The sequence below is a fragment of the Balaenoptera physalus genome, assembly GCF_965194825.1.
Source record: "Balaenoptera physalus genome assembly, chromosome: 17".
NCBI lineage: Eukaryota > Metazoa > Chordata > Mammalia > Artiodactyla > Balaenopteridae > Balaenoptera > Balaenoptera physalus.
In genome coordinates, this window is record NC_138895.1 from 47,346,522 (window position 1) to 47,361,323 (window position 14,802).

The 14,802-nt window shown below is 45.5% G+C and overlaps 1 protein-coding gene and 1 long non-coding RNA gene across 3 annotated transcripts in view; one reads left to right on the forward strand and one right to left on the reverse strand.

The window, feature by feature from the left end:
- LOC309646452 overlaps window positions 1-14,802 on the reverse strand; it is a 333,740-nt gene that overhangs the window by 194,063 nt on the left and 124,875 nt on the right. The window lies entirely within an intron of this gene.
- The window catches only part of LAPTM4B (lysosomal protein transmembrane 4 beta), a 67,480-nt gene continuing 60,857 nt past the window's right edge, over window positions 8,180-14,802 (forward strand). The window contains exon 1 of one of the 2 annotated variants that reach the window (XM_082432788.1): window positions 8,180-8,511. In XM_082432788.1, coding sequence (XP_082288914.1) covers window positions 8,413-8,511 — 99 coding nt within the window. In that variant the 5' untranslated portion in view covers window positions 8,180-8,412. The remainder of the gene's footprint in view (window positions 8,512-14,802) is intronic. The other variant, XM_082432787.1, reaches the window with a different exon arrangement.

Sequence of the window (14,802 nt, forward strand, 5' to 3'; positions counted from 1 at the left end):
TCATCCCAAACAGAAAGTCTGTACCCATTAAACAATAGCTCCCCATCTCCCTGTAAACTCTGGTAACCTCTATTCTACTCTCCATCTCTAAGAATTTGCCTACTCTTAATACCTCACTTAAGTGGAATCATACAACATTTGTCCTTTTAAGACAGGTTTATTTCACTTAGCCTAACATTTTCCAGGTTCATCCATGCTGTGGCAGGTATGAGAATTTCATTCCTTGAAAAAGTGTTTTTTATTATGGGCAAAAACACGTTAACACAAAATCTACTATCTTAACCATTGTCAAGTGTATAGTACAGCAGTGTTAAGTCTATTCACATTATTGTGAAACGGATCTCCCGAACTTTTTCATCTTGCAAATCTGAAATTCTCTACCCGTGAAAAACATCTCCCCATTTCCTTCTCCCCCCAGCCACCATTGTACGTCTGTTTCTATGAGTTTGACAGTGTTTGCCTTTTTTTGTGACTGGCGTATTTTGCTTAGTATAAGGTCTTCAATTTTCACCTGTGTTGTAACACATGACATGATTTCCTTCCTTTTTTTTTTTTTTAAAGATTTATTTATTATTTATTTTATTTATTTTTGGCTGCATCGGGTCTTGGTTGCAGCACAGTCTCTTCGTTGCAGCACGCAGGTTTCTCTCTAGTTGTGGCGTGCGGGTTTTCTCTCTCTAGTTGTGGCGCGCCAGCTCCAGGGTGCGTGGGCTCTGTAGTTTGCGGCAGGCAGGCTCTCTAGTTGAGGCGCGCAAGCTCAGTAGTTGTGGCGCACGGGCCTTAGCTGCCCCACGGCATGCGGGATCTAGTTCCCTGACCAGGGATGGAACCCGGGCCCCCTGCATTGTAAAGCGGATTCTTTACCACTGGACCACCAGGGAAGTCCCTTCCTTCCTTTTTAAGGCTGAATAATATTCCATTATACATATGTAATGGAATATATATATATGTGTATATATATATATATATCTCCCATTCTGTTTATCCATTCATCTCAATGGACACCACTTGGGTTGCTTCCCCCTTTTGTGAATAATGCTGCTGTGAACACGGAGTACACCCTGCTGTTTTCATAAGCAGGAAAGTATGTCTCCCAGACTCCTTGTCAGCTGGTTTCCGGGAGTTCAGCCAGTGGAAAGCTCTGGCAGAAGCCTGGAGGATGGCAGGAGGGGAGAGGCCAAGGCTGTCCTCTTCTCTCTCTGCTTTGGGAGGCATTTCCACCAGCGGCAGCCCGGCTAAAGGCATCTGTGCCACCTGTGTCACTCCACCCTTCCCACCATGGGCACAGCTCTAGCCAGGAGGTGATGGCAGCTTCCTTCCTATTTTTGCCAATATCTGTGTTGCCTCACTGTCTGTTGTCTGCCTTCTCATCTGGGTGAAACTGTGATATAAGATGTAAGGTTTCTTCCACTGGTGGGACATAACACAATGACCCTCAGAGAGATGATAGGCAGAATTCTGTTACGTAAAGCTCCAGAGGAGAGAAGCCATCCAGGCGGGACCACCTGGGGACAGGGTAGCAGCAAGCTGAACTGTAGGAGGTGGCTTATGTATGGCAGGCAGGGTGAGGTTAGCAAGGTTCTCGGGCTTCCTGGGGATTGGGTATTTTGAATAACTCTGTGGACCTAAGGAAGAAAGCGCCACCCTGCGTGTTAGGTATCTGGGGCCTCTGGCCTTGGGTAAGTGCGTATTGTAACACAGGCATGTTAGAGCCTGATAAGGCAAGTAGTTTGGGTGGGGGCTTAGCAATTGAGAGAAGATGAATTGAGAGTTTTCAGCCATGTCTTCAAAACTGGGTCAAGATGGCACTTGTGAAATATATTATTACGGCAACCAATTCCCTGACTACTTTCCCTCTGTGTAAAATGTCTAGAATGGCTTCTGTTTTCCTGACTGAGCTCTGATGGATACAGATGCATTCGATTGCACTCCAAATCTTTAAACATTGATAAACGGTATGACGTGCCATGTTAATATCACTATTGATCAGAATACTGTGCTCCGTTGTTAGCCATACTACCCACCGCTAATGTAGCCCTCTGTCCACCTTGTCTCTCTCATTACTTTATGAGTTTCTTGGAGGCAAGGATTGTGCCTTAGTCTCTCTTTCTCCCAACCCCCAGTCCAGAAGCTGACCACGCCCCAAATGTGTGCTTTAATAAATGTGTGATTCATTACATGGACCTCAGAGCATGTCAATCACCATTTTTGACTTCCACCTTGGCTACAGTTCAGGGCTGGAGCCAGCTTCACATTCTGACCTTCAGAGTCCTGACCCCTGACTGGGACAAGATCCAGATTCTTTAATGAATCATCTGGCGTCCACATTTGCTTCCATACACTCCTATAAAATTGGCATTGATCACAGCCTCCATGAAGCACTTCTTTGTCATTTGACAGAAACAAGAGAGCTCTCACCGTTTTTTTTTTTTTTTTTTGCTGTTGTTTAGTTTGGTTTTTAACTTCTGAGAGAAATATGGGACCTATCTCTAGGGCCAGCTTCATGGGTGTGTGACCTGGGCAGTAGCACAGGATCCCACACTTTGAAGGGCCAACACTTGGTTTAAGGTTCCACTGTTGCCATCTTGAAATTCTTAATACCCTTTAAACAAGAGGCACCACATTTTCAGTTTGCACTGGACCCACAAGTTAGGTAGAGGGTCCTGCCTATCTCATTTGTATGTACCTTGAGCTCGAGACATCAATTTTTCAAGTCATATGGGTTTAATATTTATGAAACCCTCAGTGGTTCAGAAGTTCCCTAAGGAAATATACTCCAAACCTCAGTGGAACACGGCATGAAAAGCTTTTCATCTTCTGTTACCTCCCCTTCCTAAATTGACACCCCTAAAACTTCCTTAGCCCCATCTCTCTTCTTCCTCCTTTCCCTCCAAATGTTAAACCCCAGCTATTGTACTAGTTGCTGCTTCTAAACTTGGGAGCTCGCCAGCCACTCGGCGTTTGCATATCCTGCTCCCATCCTGCCCAGGGTGGTCCTCTGTCTCTCTCCCTGGCTAACTCCAGCTTATCTTATAATTCTGAATTTAGCTGTCACTACCTCTGGGAAGTCCTCCCTGACCTTCCCAAAGCTGAGATCTGGGGTTCTCATAGCGCTCCGTGCTGCACATATCTTAGCACTTATCTTGCTATTACGTTTTTCTATTTATTTCTCTGTCTGCCTCATTAAACTGTGAGCTCCTTATAGACAGAGACTATTTCATTTTCTGAGGTGGCAGCCACGCTTAGCTCCAAGAAGGTACTCGATAAGTTCCCTCTCATGAAATGAGTGAATGAATGAATGAATGAATGAATGGGTCCCTGGTTTATGTGGAGAGTGCACGAGGAGACCTATGAGGTTTTCTTTGGTCTCACCTAGGAGAGCAGTACTTTCATTATTATTATTAATTTATTTATTTTAGTCATTTTATTTTTATTTATTTATTTATTTATTTATGGCTGTGTTGGGTCTTCGTTTCTGTGCAAGGGCTTTCTCTAGTTGCGGCAAGCGGGGGCCACTCTTCATCGCGGTGCGCGGGGCCTCTCACCATCACGGCCTCTCTTGTTGCGGAGCACAGGCTCCAGACGCGCAGGCTCAGTAATTGTGGCTCACGGACCTAGTTGCTCCGCGGCATGTGGGATCGTCCCAGACCAGGGCTTGAACCCGTTTCCCCTGCATTGGCAAGCAGACTCTCAACCACTGCGCCACCAGGGAAGCCCAGTACTTTCATTATTAAAGAAGACGTTTCACAGCTCCCTCTGGCATAGGCATGTGGATTCCCCTTCCAACACGTTGAGGGAAGGTGTCGAGCCCCCTTTTTCCTTTCCAGGAGAGTTAAATAGTAGCTCTTTGAAGTTCTCAGCTTTAAGAGGGGTACTGAGGTCTCTCCTGAGACAGCTGCTTGCTGAGGTCATGGAGGTAGTTCAAGAGAGACCTTCCCTCCCCCAAAGGACTGTCTGGCTCTATACAACTTCCAGATCAAGTGTCTCTTGCAAACTATCATATGTAGAATGGATAAACAACAAGGCCCTACTGTATAGCACAGGGAACTATATTCAATATCCTGTGATGAACCATAATGGAAAAGAATATGAAAAAGAATGTATATATAAGTATCACTGACTCACTTTGCTGTACAGCAGACATTAACACAACATTGTAAATCAACTATACTTCAATAAGATAATTTTGTTTAAAAAGTGTCTCTTCCTTCACCTTTCCTAGTCTACGTTCTATTCACCCTTTACAAGGCCCAACCGAAACGCTAACTCCCCACAGTTTTAATGTAATCAATCCCTCCGTTTCCCCATTGTATTTTGTTTGTACCTGTAAGGATACTTGGCATGCTTCTGACTAACATCACAGTGACTTGTGCACTAAGCTAGACAATAGCTCTGGGAGAGGGAGCAGAATTTTCTAATGTTTGTAGCCTTTATGTCTGTATGTCTTACAAACACTCACTACTCAAAGGAACATTGGGGGGCTTCCCTGGTGGCGCAGTGGTTAAGAATCCGCCTGCCAAGGCAGGGGACACGGGTTCGAGACCTGGGCCGGGAAGATCCCACATGCCGCGGAGCAACGAAGCCCGTGTGCCACAGCTACTGAGCCTGCGCTCTAGAGCTCGCGAGCCACAACTACTGAGCCTGTGTGCCACAACTACTGAAGCCCGCGCGCCTAGAGCCCGTGCTCTGCATAAGAGAAGCCACCGCATGAGAAGCCCACGCACCACAACGAAGAGTAGCCCCCGCTCGCCGCAACCAGAGGAAAGCCCGCGCACAGCAACGAAGACCCAACGCAGCCAAAAATAAAATAAATAAAAATTAAAAAAAAAAAAAGTAACATTGGGTAATTTGGATCTCTAACAGATGGATTGAAATACAATTTGTCCTAGAAAAGAAGAGATCTGAGAAGCCCTCAAGTTAAGATTATTAAAGAGTAATTGTCAAAGTTTCATTTCAGATTTGGAGCAAGAGAAAAACTGGTTGGATCTAAATTTCTTAAAGACAGGTTATATAGGAAGGAAGAGGAATGTGAGATAAGGCTGCTTAAGTGCAAGACTGGTTAGCTTTACAAGCCTGTAAAGCTGTAACATTCTTATTGTGTAGCTTAAACATGGATCTCAAGGGATCCCAGAGTCATCCCCAGAGATGTCAGGCATGGGCCCTTAATCAGAAATAATAATGAACACCGAAAGTGAGTAGGACCCTGTGAGGCCCTCCCGTGTACAAAAACCCCTCCGTGTCCCCCGTTTCTTGTTTGTAGAAAAAGGTTTTAGTCTCCTAGGCCTTCCCTGAGTTCCAAAGAGCAGGCACAAGCACTTACCAATTAGGGAAGGGAGGGAATGCAGAAACAAGGGAAAAGTAGTTCAGCAAGAAAAGTAACAATAGTTCAGTGATAAAACAGAATCCCAGTTCCCCCTCAAGGGATATCCATAACAATCTGACACTTATCTTTGAGTTGTTATGCAGAAACTAAGACACACCTCCCCACCCCAGGTGGAGGATGGTGATTAAGTAGACCCCAGATGATTAATTTTCCTGAAACATCACCCTCTTACCTCACCGCCAACCAATCAGAAGAAGGTCATGCTCCCTCCACCCCTCATCCCAAATGTTGCCTTTAATAACCCTTCCCTGAAAGCCATTGGGGAGTTTGAGACTTTTGAACATGAGCTGCCTATACTCTTTGCTTGGTGCCTGCAATAAATGCTGTACTTTCCTTCACTACCATCCAGTGTCGGTACATTGGCTTTGCTGTGCAGCAGGTAAGCTGACCCAAAATTCAGTCCAGTAACAACATCATTGTGGGAGTTAATCAGAAATACCAAACAAGGAAATCTCAGGGGTTTTTTTGTTTTGTTTTGTCTTCTCACTAAAACGTTCTGTTTTCTTCCACATTAGAGATAATTTTCTGTTTGGGATCTTCCGTATAATATTTAATCATGCTCATAGCCACTTCGAACCAGCTCTAAGACAAGCATTAGTGCTTGAGAAGGAATGGAAATAGAGAATCAGGATGGGGAGTACTACATTCCAAGTTCCAACTCCCAGCAAGTTCCCATAGTTACCTCCCACTTCGCCTTCCCCACCGGAATTGCAGATTCTTTAGGCAAATGACTCATTGATTCAAGGGAATCTTGTATTTCAGAGAGCTTACGGGTGGAGCAGTGGTTGAGAATCTGCCTGCCAATTCAGGGGACACAGGTTCGAGCCCTGGTCTGGGAAGATCCCACATGCCGCTGAGCAACTAAGCCTGTGCGCCGCAACTACTGAGCCTGTGCTCTAGAGTCCACGAGACAAAACTGCTGAGCCCACGTGCCACAACTACTGAAGCCCGCGCGCCTAGAGCCCGTGCTCTGCAACAAGAGAAGCCACCACAATGAGAAGCCCTCACACTGCAACAAAGAGTAGCCCCCGCTTGCCGCAACCAGAGAAAAGCCCGCGCACAGCAACAAAGACCCAAGGCAGCCCAAATAAATAAATAAATAAAATAATAAAATAATTTATTTAAAAAAAAATCTTGAGTGCTTAACTGAGATGCTTGGCTTACACAGTGATTACTAGAGACTAACCTAGGACAAGGGCTCTTCCAGACCAAACACTAAATGGGAGGAAATAACCCCAAACTGGAGTCCTATCTCTCAGTATCTCTTAACACTCTGTGTTGGGTCTTGCAGATGTTACCCAAAAAACTGGGTTCGCCTCTTGGTGGGTGTGGAGCCAAAAGACACAACCAAAACAAAGATCAGGAAAAGGAAGGATTTATTACTTGCAGCAAGTAAGGAGAGCACTGGGGAATCTTCCCCAAAGCAGTGTCTCCCCAATAGCAAAATTGGGGAAATTTTAAGCTAAGGGTACATGCATAGTCATGAAGTGGCTTGGCGGTCACAGAGTCCAAGCTTTAGTTGATTGAAGTCCTGAGGGTCAGAAAAGGTCGACATCATCATCCCGTAGAGGGTGGTTGAGTGCTCGAGGGGGGTTTTAAATTCTTCGAAACAGCTTAAGAAAGTGCTTCAGGTTAATCTTTATCATTGAAACAGAACTGGGAGTCTTTACAACTAATTTATCTTCTTTTTTTTAGAAATTTATTTTTATTATTTATTTATTTGTTTATTTATTTATTTTTGGCTGTGTTGGGTCTTTGTTGCTGCGCGCAGGCTTTCTCTAGTTGCCGCGAGCGGGGGCTAGTCTTCGTTGCGGTGTGCAGGCTTCTCATTGTGGTGGCTTCTCTTGTGGAGCACTGGCTCTAGGCGGGTGGGCTTCAGTAGTTGCGGCACGTGGGTTCAGTAGTTGTGGCTCACGGGCTCTAGAGCGCAGGCTCAGTAGTTGTGGCGCACGGGCTTAGTTGCTCCGTGGCGTGTGGGATCTTCCCAAACCCGTGTCCCCTGCATTGGCAGGCAGATTCTTAACCACTGCGCCACCAGGGAAGTCCTACAATTGATTTATCTTTGCTATTGTTACTTCTCTTGCCTGATAACAGTTTGTTCTTGTGTTCCCTTAAGATCATTATTGCTGAGGCCTGTTCAAGGACAAGCACTGTGGTCAGTCTTAGATCACAAAATGTCTTAGGCCAAAAATGGCTTCTCTTATGTCAAGAAAGCCACGCCTGGTTCTCTTTTTCCTGGGACTCCTTACTTTATTCACTTACACAGAGACCGTGTGGCAGTAATTGGCTTGATGATTGTTTAGAGCTGCAGTTATGATTAAAAATGCTACTTGAAGCACAGCAAGGATGTCCTTGACACGCAACCTATTTTCTGGGAAAAGATTACTACCACAGTAATTGAGCTGGGAAGCAGAGACAAATTGCTCTTGGCAGCGTCAGCGGAGTTTCAAAGCACTGCAGTTGACTGGAATCACCCCTACCGTTTTCCCCCCTCCATCCAGTCTACAAGATAACAGTGATGGCACCTACAGATTATCTGCAAGATACAAGTGGAAGGAGAAAAAAAACCCCACAACCAACTAGACTGTAAAAGAATCTCGAATCCATGACAGAGTTACACAAATGACCAAATGAAAGAGGAACTCCACTGGGGGCCGACTCCGGGATCGACCGAGAGTGCAAGATGATTTATCTATTTACAATGAGCCGGCGGCGCCAGCAGCTGGCCGGAGCCTGCAGTGACATCACGGGGCCCGGGCGCCCGTCACGTGGTCCGCGAGCCGCTCCGCCCTCTCCTGCTCCTCCTCCTTCTCCCGCAGCCTTCCGAGCGCGGGGTCCGGCCGAAGCAGCCGCTCCGAGCTCTCGGGGGAGGCGCGGAGCAAGGGCCCGCGGGCGGCGAGCGGGGTTGGGAGCGCGAGCGGGAGTGGCCGAGGAGCCGGCAGTAGCCGCGCGGCGGGCCCGGACCAACGCGGCCGAAGCTCCTGCAAAGTTGGGCGCGCGCTCGCGCCACTGCGCCGGCGGTCCGAGCGATGAAGATGGTGGCCCCCTGGACGCGGTTCTACTCCAACAGCTGCTGCCTGTGCTGCCATGTCCGCACCGGCACCATCCTGCTCGGCGTCTGGTACCTGGTGAGCGCGGCGGGCCTTGGCGAGCCCCGGGGCGCACCTGCCAGGGAGGAGGGCGGGCGCCCCGCACCTCGCCGGGACCCCGGCCCGGGCCCCCGCCTCGCTTTTCACGCCTTCTGGTTGGTTCCTGGTGCGGCTTCGGGGTTAGGTGATGCCAGCGCTAATCCGCCTAAAGTTATATTATTAGAAACTTAATTCTCCGGGCGAGCGGGTCAGCGATGCCCCGGGCTCAGCAAAACTGTGGTGAGAGGTGCAATCAGGGCCGGGAGTTCGGGGCGTTTCGGGGGTGCGGGAAGGCAGGGGGCGCCGGAAAGCCCTCAGCTGGGAGCCGGCTCGGCCGCGGGGAGCTCCGCGGTTTCCGGTGAAAGTGCACTCGGTGGTCAGAGAACTCCGATCCGGTCTGCGGAGCACGTGCTTTCCTTTCCTTTCTTCTTAGAAGCACCCGCTGGGCTTTGTATTTCGACGGGGCCCGACAAACGTCGAGGCGGTGACCGGGCACCTCGTGCTACCCCCAGTTGTCGGCCCGGGTTGCGGGCCCGCGTGCCTATTCTCCCTGCCCGCATCTGGCCTCGGGTTTGCTGTCCAGTCTCCTGCGCACCTTCACATCCCGAGTGGAAATGGCTGGGGACTCTTGACCCACACGTTTGTTGTAAAGCCCTTACTCTAGGAAGGGACTTGCTTGTGATTTATTGCGTTTCAGTCTGCCCGGGGCAGCCATTTTCCACCCACTTGATTTCCTGCCCCTTTACAGATGATCCCTGTACCTTCTTAGCCGACACCGGAGGAGGCAAATCTGGTTTGTCTTTAGGTTGGAGCTTTTAAGATCTTATTTGTATGGGGAGCAGTGATTATCAGGGGCAGGGAGGAAACCTGATGGAGTCTTGCCCTGTGCCAGCTCCAGGTTGGTTGTTGGCCCCCAGAAGACTGCACTTACACTGAGTCGGATTCCACTTCATTTCAGTTTTGGTCACAATATGATGGAGAGTTAGACCCGAGCCTTTTTGCAGTGAATATCTCTGCATCATGAGGAAACACCTTAAAAGTGGTAGTAAGATGGCATATAGAACTTTTTGGTGGGAATAAATTCTTTTCTTCTTAGTCATCATAGTTTTTTGGTCGGTTCATAATTCAGTTTTTTGATATATATGGACATTATGTCGAATTGTGAACTCGTTTGTTGTGTCATTTTAAGCAAAACATCCCCCCGTCCCACATGGTGTTCTCTGTGCTATTTATAGTTTCAAGTTTCCTTTAGTCTGTGCCTATCACAGGCCACACAACAGAAATATTTGGCCTTGAAAGCTTTCAAACAGATCTTTGGTATGTGTGGGTTCTTACTGTGCGGTGTGAATGCAGATAGAACATCTGCGTATTGGCTCAACCCTGATTTTGCCAAAAGCAAAGAAATCTTTACAGAAATTTAAAATTACAGCGGAAGGATAGTGGGTGGCCTCGAAATAGTGCTTTTATTGATGATCAAGACAGACAATTTTATACACATGTCTTGTGTCCTCCTTGAAAATGTTTAAATCTTCAGACTTGCAAGTACATCAGTGAATGTAATTTGTAAAATCTAGGGCACTGCATTAGGCAAATGGACTACATGATCTACAGGAAAGATAAATCTACTTTGAGCCCTGCTGTTGGCTGTAATCCAACTAAACAGTATTGGTGTGATAAAAGGAGAGTAGTACTCACATGCTCTGTCTATGGCTTGGGCATGCTCTTTGGGGAAAGTAGTTATTGGTATGCATGTTTTAGCATTTGGAAATATATGGCTTTTTGAAAGATAATTAGAAAGCTTTCCAGCAAACGTGAATAAGAATGCCACTTTAGGTAAACCTAATATATGAGAAACCTGCTGCTGGTCATCTTTATAAGTCTGTTGCATTTCACAAAACAATTTAAACTTTTGAAAAAAAACTAGTGAGTTTCCCTCATACCTTTAAATATAATTTGGTTATCCAATACATTGATTAACATGAACGTTTTTAAGATGAAGGAGCCAAAGGCATCTCTTCCTCCTTACCTTACCCCCTCACCCCACCAGCCATCTGGATGGGATGGGGTTACTTATCAGAAAGGGGGAGAGTTTTCAGGAAAAAAAAAAAAAGGGTAGGAGTATAGATAGATATTCAAAAAAGAGTCCACTAGAAAGGATAAGTAAAGTGGATCTGTTTTTACGCATTTTCTAATTGTTTCCTACATGACCATTTACTAAGGTCCTGTGTTCCAGGGACTATACTTTTTTTTTTTGCCGCATCCCACGGCTTGTGGGATCTTAATTCCCCGGCCAGGGGTCAAACCTGCACCCGCAGTGAAAGCGCAGAGTCCTAACCACTGGACCGCCAGGGAATTCCCTAGATATCTTGACTTGAAAAAAACCAAAACGAACAACGTAAGAGCTGTGAGTTGAGTTTATTCAGTGTCTTACAGTGTAAGATAACCCAGAAGACAGCCTCTCAGCTCTGAGAAACTGTTCTGAAGAGGTAAGGGAGGAGCCAGGATATATGAATTTTTTGCTGTGAAAAAACCTGTAGTCGAAATCAAAAGGTGACTTTTAATCACAAAGAACAGGCATCTCAGGTTGATGATTTTAGTGCTTTTCTATGTATGGGAAGATACAAGAATCTGGGGTCATTGAAATTTTTCCTTAGATATGTATCTTCACTATCTTGGGGCCGGCTTCCAAAGCACAGACTGCTTCCTGTTTGTCTGCATCCTGAATTCCCCTCAGGCCCACAGTCAGTGGGTGACTGCAGTGGCTAATGGCTTGATCCTTGTAGAACTGGAATAGCAGGCAACATTTTTCTCTACAATGCTTTTTTTTTTTTAATTTATTTATTTATTTATGGCTGTGTTGGGTCTTTGTTTCTGTGCGAGGGCTTTCTCCAGTTGTGGCAAGCGGGGGCCACTCTTCACCTCTCACTGTCGCGGCCTCTCTTGTTGTGGAGCACAGGCTCCAGACGCGCAGGCTCAGTAATTGTGGCACACGGGCCCAGTTGCTCCGCGGCATGTGGGATCTTCCCAGACCAGGGCTCGAACCCGTGTCCCCTGCATTGGCAGGCAGATTCTCAACCACTGCGCCACCAGGGAAGCCCTACAATGCTTTTTTTTTAAATTTTATTTTTAAACACTTTTAAAAATTTTTGGCCGCGTGGCGCCGCATGTGGGATCTTGGTTCCCCGACCAGGGATCAAACCCACGCCCCGTGCAGTGGAAGTGCAGACGGAGTCTTAACCATTGGACTGCCAGGAAGTCCCCTCTCTGCAGTGCTTTGCATAAGCTTAATTTTTATGTCTTGGTGAGGTAGATTTTTTTATTCCCGTTTCATAGATGAAAACTGAGGCTAAGAGAGCTTAGGTGATTTACTTAAGATTGGCTTGTGGTTTGAGTGATGTTTTGGTCTGTGCTGTTTCCACAGTTTAACCTTTTAAAAGTTGAGTGTGTGTTTTGTTTTTGCCTTGGAATTATAAAGGTTTCCTTCAGTCCAGGAAAAAAAAAAAAGCATATTGATTTCAGGTATTTGTATTAGAGATCTGTTTGTTTTGCTTTGTTTTAATTTTTCCTTTAAATTGAGGCATAATTTACATATGGTGAAAATCACAGATATTAGGTGTACAGTTCATTGACATGACCAATGCATGCACTTTTGTAACCCACACCCTTAGAGAACATTTCCAAAACCCCAGAAAGTTCCCTTGTGCCTCTTCCAGTATACCCCTCCACTGGCACCCCGACCCCATAGGTGAGTTTTGCCTATTCATATAAATGGAATTATACTGTATGTATTCTTTTGTATTGGGTTTCTTTAACTAAGCATAATATCTTTTAGATTCATTCGTGGTTTTGGAGTGTATCAACAGATTGTACCTTTTTATTGCTGAGTATTATTTTGTTGTATGAATATACCACAGTCTGTTTATTCATTTGCCAGATGATGGATGTTTGGGTTATTTCCATTTTGGGGCTATTATGGATAAATCTGCTCTGAACATTCTTGCAAAAAAGACTTTGTGGACATCTGTTTTTATTTCTCTTGAATAAATACCTAGCAGTGGAATTCCTGGTCATTGTGTGTTTTAACTTTGTAAGAAACTGCCAAGGGGTTTTCCAAGTTGCCATTTTACACTCCAGCCATCAGTGTATGAAGTTCAGTGGGCGTGTAGTGGTAGCTCCTGGTGGCTTTAGTTTGAGTTTCCCTCATGACTAATGAGGTGGAACAGTTAATCTTTGCTTCTTGACTAATTATATATCTTCCTTTGTGAAGTGCTATTGATTGCCCATTTTTTTTATTGGGTTTTGTCTTTTTTTTTTTCCTACTGATTTGTAAGAACTCTATATTTTGGATACCAGTCCTTTGTTAAACATATACCTTGTGAATATTTTCTCTCAGTGTGTGGCTTGCCCACTCATTTTCTTAATGGTATATTTTGATGAACTGGAGTTTTTAATTTGTTAAGTTCAACTTGTCATTTTTTTCTTTTATGGTCAGTACTTTCTGTGTTCTAAGAATCTTTGCCTACCCTGAAGTTGTAAAGATATTCTTATATTTTCTTCAGAAGCCTTACTGGCTTTAGCTTTTATATTTATATCTGTGGTCTATCTCTAAGTTTTGTGTTACGATGTGAAGTAGAGGTTTGTGTTTATTTTAAAAGGCAGTTTAATCATTAAACCTAAAAAAAAGTTGATTTATCACATAACCTTTAATAGCTACAAATGTTTTTAGAAAGACAAGTAAGATGCTTGTCCATCTTCACAGAGAATGAGGACTGACTTGTCCTGGTTTCCAGAGGGATCATGATATGAAACAAATACTTAAAGCAGAATGATTGCTATGCAGGCTTCTGGAGTTTCCTCTCTCTCTTCAACAAAACTTAATATTCGAAGCCTGAATCCATTAACTTTCTCCCCAAATTTGCACATACTCGAGTCTCTCTTGTCGTGGTCCAAACGCGGGTTGGAAAAGAATTTCCAGACACAAGGCAGAATGTAAAGAAGATAGAATTTATTAGAGGGAAGGGTCGCTGCCGGAAGAGCGGGCCGACTTCCTAGTAGTCTGGGAGAGTCAAGCCCGAACATGTGCTGTTGATCAGTTTTTATAGCCAGAAAGCAAAGGAATGGTCCGAGGTGAAAATTTTGTTTACTTATTGGTCAAGGCACATATACCTTCCTTCTGTAGGGTGGGAGTGGGACAGGGCATATACCTTTCCTTATTTGGGACAGGTCCCGTTGCCCAGGTGGGCTCAGGAATTTCGTAACCATCGCAACATGGTGGCGAGGGAGATTAAGAGTCCGGTAGGGGGTGTAACGCTGAAACTTTTTCAGGCAGGGTGGTCCTTTGTCCTTGGAACACCATTGTCCTTAGAACATCACATCTCTTTCACCCTCTATCTAGATTTCCCAGTTTAGCTGCCTCTGTTTCCCTTGCCATCTGAATCTCATCCTTTATTCCATCTCCATGTCCTATTGATTTTTGCTCAACCTCCTGATTACCTTATTCTGTCCTGTTCTTATTCTTGCTACCGTTTCCCTCGTTTAGGCTCTCATTAGCACTCACTTGGCTATTATAATAGAATCATAACTGGTCTCCCTGCTTCTAGCCTTGCCATCAATAATCCATTTTTTTTCAGTCCATTACAAATGCAGTTTCCAGAGGTATTTTTCTCAAACACAAATATGAGCTTGTTATCTTACTCCTAAAAAAATGTTGGCTTGGGCTTCCCTGGTGGTGCAGTAGTTAAGAACCCGCCTGCCAATGCAGGGGACACGGATTCAAGCCCTGGTCCGGGAAGATCCCACATGCGCGGAGCAACTAAGCCCGTGCGCCACAACTACTGAGCCCACGTGCCACAACTACTGAAGCCTGCATGCCTAGAGCCCGTGCTCTGCAACAAGAGAAGTCACTGCAATGAGAAGCCCACGCACCACAATGAAGAGTAGCCCCCGCTCATGGCAACTAGAGAAAGCCCGCGCGCAGCAAGGAAGACCAAACACAGCCAATAAATAAATGAATAAATTAAAAAAAAATTTTGGCTTACAATCAGGGAGATGTGTGTATTTCATGACCTGTGTGTTTCAAGTCAACTTAAATTGGCTTACACAATTAACAAGTGCAGTGGTTTCCACCACACCCCTTTCCCCCTTTCTCCCATCCCTTCCCCTTTCAGGTTATCTTCCTTTAGGATACAAATGGCCAGCCAGTACTTAAGCCCTGGGTCCTGAGATTCATTCAGATTTGATAAACGTTAAGTTATCTGTCCACCCCTGAGCCAAATAGGCCAGGGTTATGTG